The sequence below is a fragment of the Ipomoea nil genome, unplaced genomic scaffold (genome assembly GCF_001879475.1).
Source record: "Ipomoea nil cultivar Tokyo-kokei standard unplaced genomic scaffold, Asagao_1.1 scaffold2821, whole genome shotgun sequence".
Classification (NCBI taxonomy): domain Eukaryota; kingdom Viridiplantae; phylum Streptophyta; class Magnoliopsida; order Solanales; family Convolvulaceae; genus Ipomoea; species Ipomoea nil.
In genome coordinates, this window is record NW_017619249.1 from 39432 (window position 1) to 43583 (window position 4152).

Consider the following 4152-nt stretch of genomic DNA (forward strand, 5'->3'; position numbering starts at 1 on the left):
GCTTACCCATTTGATAAGCATGGTTTGAGACCATAAGTTGACCTTTAGGTATCTATGAGTTTAGGACTTAGGACTTCTAGGACGCGTGGTGAGCTGTGTGTTGTTTACCGTTTGTCCTGTTTGCTTCGTTGTTTCTGCTTAGCTTAGCGTTCTTTTAGTTAGCGCCAGGTAAGGGTGCGTTGTTTGCTTGTGCTGACCGTAACCGTGTTGTTGTTGTAGAAGCTTCGTCATGGCTACACCTCGTCAACGCGCTCGTACGCCCGAGACACCAACAAACGAGCAGCTGGCTCAGAACTTTCAACATCTGACGCAAACAATGCAAACCTTGAGTGAAGCTCTTCTGCACAACAACCATCCTGCTCCGCCGCCGTAGCCTGCCGGACATCGGGATGTGGGACGTCTAGTCTCGGGACATAGGCCACTAGTGTTCGGTGGAGAGGATGATCTAGTGATACTCGAGGAGTGGATCAGAACCCTCGACAAGATCTTTGCTGTCATAGGATACCCTGAGGATCGTAGAGTGGAGCTGGCCCCTTTCTACTTTAGTCATGAGGTTGATCTCTGGTTGGTACATGAGGGCCCCGCATGTCAAGAAGAGCCCGACTTCGACTGGACAGCCTTGAAGGACCAGATGAGAGAGCGGTTTTATCCATCGCATGTCTGAGCCGCCATGTACGAGGAGTTTTTACATCTCCAGCAGGGCTCATCTTCTGTGGTGGAGTACCACAAGCGCTTCTTGGAGCTTGCCTGCTTTGCAAGGATGCTAGTCCCCACCGAGCTTGCGAAGGTTGAGAAGTTCGTGGCTGGACTCAACTATGAGGCCCGGAAGGCGTTGACTGTGAGCAAGCCGAGGACCTTGAAGGAGGCTTATCTGAGCGCTACCGATCTTTACCGGGTACAACAGTTACAGCGAGGGTCGTTTGAGCCCGCTAAGAAGAGGAATGAAGGCGGTGGACCCCACCGTTTCAAGAAACCGAGACAAGACTTCCGAGCCAAGAACGCACCTTCCCCACCTCAAGGATCAACCCGAGTTGAGTCTAGAGATCAAGCCAAAACCTTTGCATGCAGAAGGTGTGGAAAGGATCATGTGGGAAAGGATTGCCAGGGATAAGTGTTGCGATGCTACAAGTGTGGGGAATGATGGCACAAGGCCTTCGAATGCCGGTCCTAATCTAATCAAAGAGCTTTGCCACCTAGCTCAGGATCCGGTGGAACTTCGGGAGGGAGTTCGAGTCGAGGTGCAGTTGGAGCAAGGCCTTCGTGTCGAGTGTTTGTGATGGGCCGGTCCCAAGCTGAGCCGGTCCCAAGTAGTTCCATAGAACATACAAGACTCATCATAGTCCAACGAATCACAAAGTTGGACACTTAGCACGATTCAAGACACCAAATCTTACACGGATTCCTAACATACCATTCTAGACATACGAAACGTCAAGAAGACACTCAAATAGGCCAATAAAACAACATCGGGAGGTCAAAATATCAATACCGAGTCAAAAGAATCACGGGGAACAAATCCCCGACTAACCTCAATATTCTACCCCGTGGGTGGGGCCACGGGTGGACGTCCACCCGTGGTTCGGCCCGCAGGTACCAAGGCCCACGAGATACGTACCCCACGGGTGGGGCGGTGGTTGGAGCTCTGCCCGCCGTTCTGCCCGCGGGTACACTCCTGTACCACAAAATAATCCCTTCGGGGATTTTCAACAACAAGTCCAAAACACCCAAAATCTCACACAATACAACAATATGACTTGAACCCAAGAAATAGCCAAGCAATGGCATACAAGAACCCTAATAACAAGCTCTAGACATGCATTACCACAAGACAATGCATCAAATCTCACATTTCATCATATAAGTAAGAAAATAGATTTTGTAAAGCATGGGTTACCTTTGTAGCCTAACCCTTCACTTTTCACACCCTTAAAAGCTTCTCCTAAAGCTCTCCTTCAACTCCAACTTCATAAACACACCAAAAGACAACAAAGATTCTATCTTTATAAAGAGACACCTAAAAAGATACTAAAAACACCAAGAGATCGAGGATCTTACCCTCTCCTATGCTCAAGGTTAAGAACGTATGAATCTTGGAGACCAACTTGTAGGATCTAGGATAGGATGCCCAAAACTTGGCCAGAAGAAGAAGCTACCAAGTTTCTATAGAGAAGGTAGAGCTTTTGTGTTTAGGGTGTTGGTGGATGAAATGAAAGGATGATGCTAGGTTAGCTTGGAGCACAAAAATTAGGTAGAAAGACTTCTTTGCCCTTACTAAGGTTGGAAGGATAAGGAGACAAGGGAACAACTCATAAGGCATAGAGTACAACTCTTTGACTTGGATTGACTAGTCAATTTCTAGTCTTCCGACTATTGGATTTTCAGGATTTTAGGAATAAATTACCAAATAAGCTAGGATTAATTATCTAATTAATCCTTAAATAGAGTTTGGATTTACGGGGTGTGAACTCCAACGTCTATATGGTACAGCTGCATTTAATGAAGCAGTAAATGCACAAGGCTCTCTGGTTATTATCCAACGGATCATAGGTTTGAAATGCCATCTCCCTCCAACGGATGGATTATTTCTCTCCTATAAATACCCATCTTCTCCATGATAGAAGGTGCTGGTTTTTAGAACAATCGAATACTCATATTCAAAAGCTCCTTATACAACTTCATTCTCTCAAACTTTTGAAAATAGTGATTCAAGGTGTGAATTTTGCAAGAAGACGTATCCGATCTCATTCACTTAGCCTTGAAGAAGTCTTGCAATTTTGTATACATTGATTATCCATCAATTCCCCAGCCAGTCAAGACTTCATCGAGTTGGAGAAACTCGAAAATTATTTTCATCCAATCCTCAACTCTGAAGATGACGTTGATAGAGGCAGAGTAAACTCTAGGAGTTGAAAAACCTTCAAGTAGCTGTTCGGTTTAGTGATCAAGGAAGCTATCTTGGTGTAATTTGTACTAGGAGTGATAGTGAAAACCTTTCACAAGTTGTGAAAGAAGAGTGGAGTAGGCACAGTTGGCCGAACCACTATAAAAATCTCTTGTCTCTCTCTCTTTACTTTTCAGTCCTTTACTTTCATGCATTGCATATCATACGTCCTTAACCGAGAGCTTTCTTAAAAGAGCAAACAGTGCAAAGCAACTTAAAATCTATATAACATATCTGCTGCGTAATAACTCCGAAAGGAGTTATTTTCGAGAAAAACGAATTGAGTTTATTCAACCCCACCCCCTCTAGACTCTCCTTTCGACCTTACCGGGACCAACAGTTTTTAATCACACCTAATGGTGTGTTTTTGGTGATGCATACATAATTTGTGTGTGTTTTTGTGGTGTATTTTCCTAACGTTGATGGTGTATATTTGTTGAACTGTTGGTGACACCCGCACCGCCGCACCGTAAGCCACCGCCGCACTTGAACCTTCCCCTCTCTCTCTCTCTCTCTCTCTCTGTCTCTCTCTCTCTCTCTCTCTCTCTCTCTATATATATATATATATATATATATATATTACATTTACGAATTAAGAAATTAAAGATGTTATTTTATTTTTCAAGTGACTTGTTATAACAAAAGGTCATTGGAGGGTTATTGTTTACTTGTAAAAAAAAAAAAAAAGACAATTACATTATGTTTATATTGTTGTTGAATGGTTTAATTACACACTTTTATTTAGTGATTTTATTACACAAATAATACAAATTTGATGACTATTGTAAATAAATATATGTGGACATTAGTAGATGACTTGTATTATGATAATACCCCTTCATTCATTATAGATTTATAGATTTGTACTAGAACTCTTTATAAGAGATGGATGTTTTCTCTCTATATCTTGTCTTTCTCTTTACGACTTTACCTTATTACTCTCCTGCAATTAAAACGATACAATTGAATTTTTTGCACTTTTAATCTCACAATAAGTATTATGACATTAATAGGATTGCTCCACGACTTTCGAACCATACAAATTTAGCTTGATCCATGACTATATTTTTTTTTTAGCATAAATAGTCCTTCCGACTCAATCTCCCTCCATTTGTAACCAGTATTAAAATTTCTCCTTTATAACAGGGTTCAAATAGTCATTTTATTTAACTAATGACCTGAAATAGAAATAAAAAAGAAAAAAAAAATCG

At 42.0% G+C, this 4152-nt stretch overlaps 1 protein-coding gene across 1 annotated transcript; it reads left to right on the forward strand.

The window, feature by feature from the left end:
- Positions 1 to 670: 670 nt before the first annotated feature.
- On the forward strand, positions 671 to 1111 carry LOC109158495. The gene has a single exon (XM_019306413.1). It carries the CDS (start codon positions 671 to 673, stop codon positions 1109 to 1111), a length of 441 nt encoding a protein of 146 aa, XP_019161958.1.
- Positions 1112 to 4152: the final 3041 nt, after the last annotated feature.

Bases quoted from the DNA above. Each gene is read 5' to 3' on its own strand.
- LOC109158495 (XM_019306413.1), top strand. From the start codon at position 671: ATGTACGAGGAGTTTTTACATCTCCAGCAGGGCTCATCTTCTGTGGTG.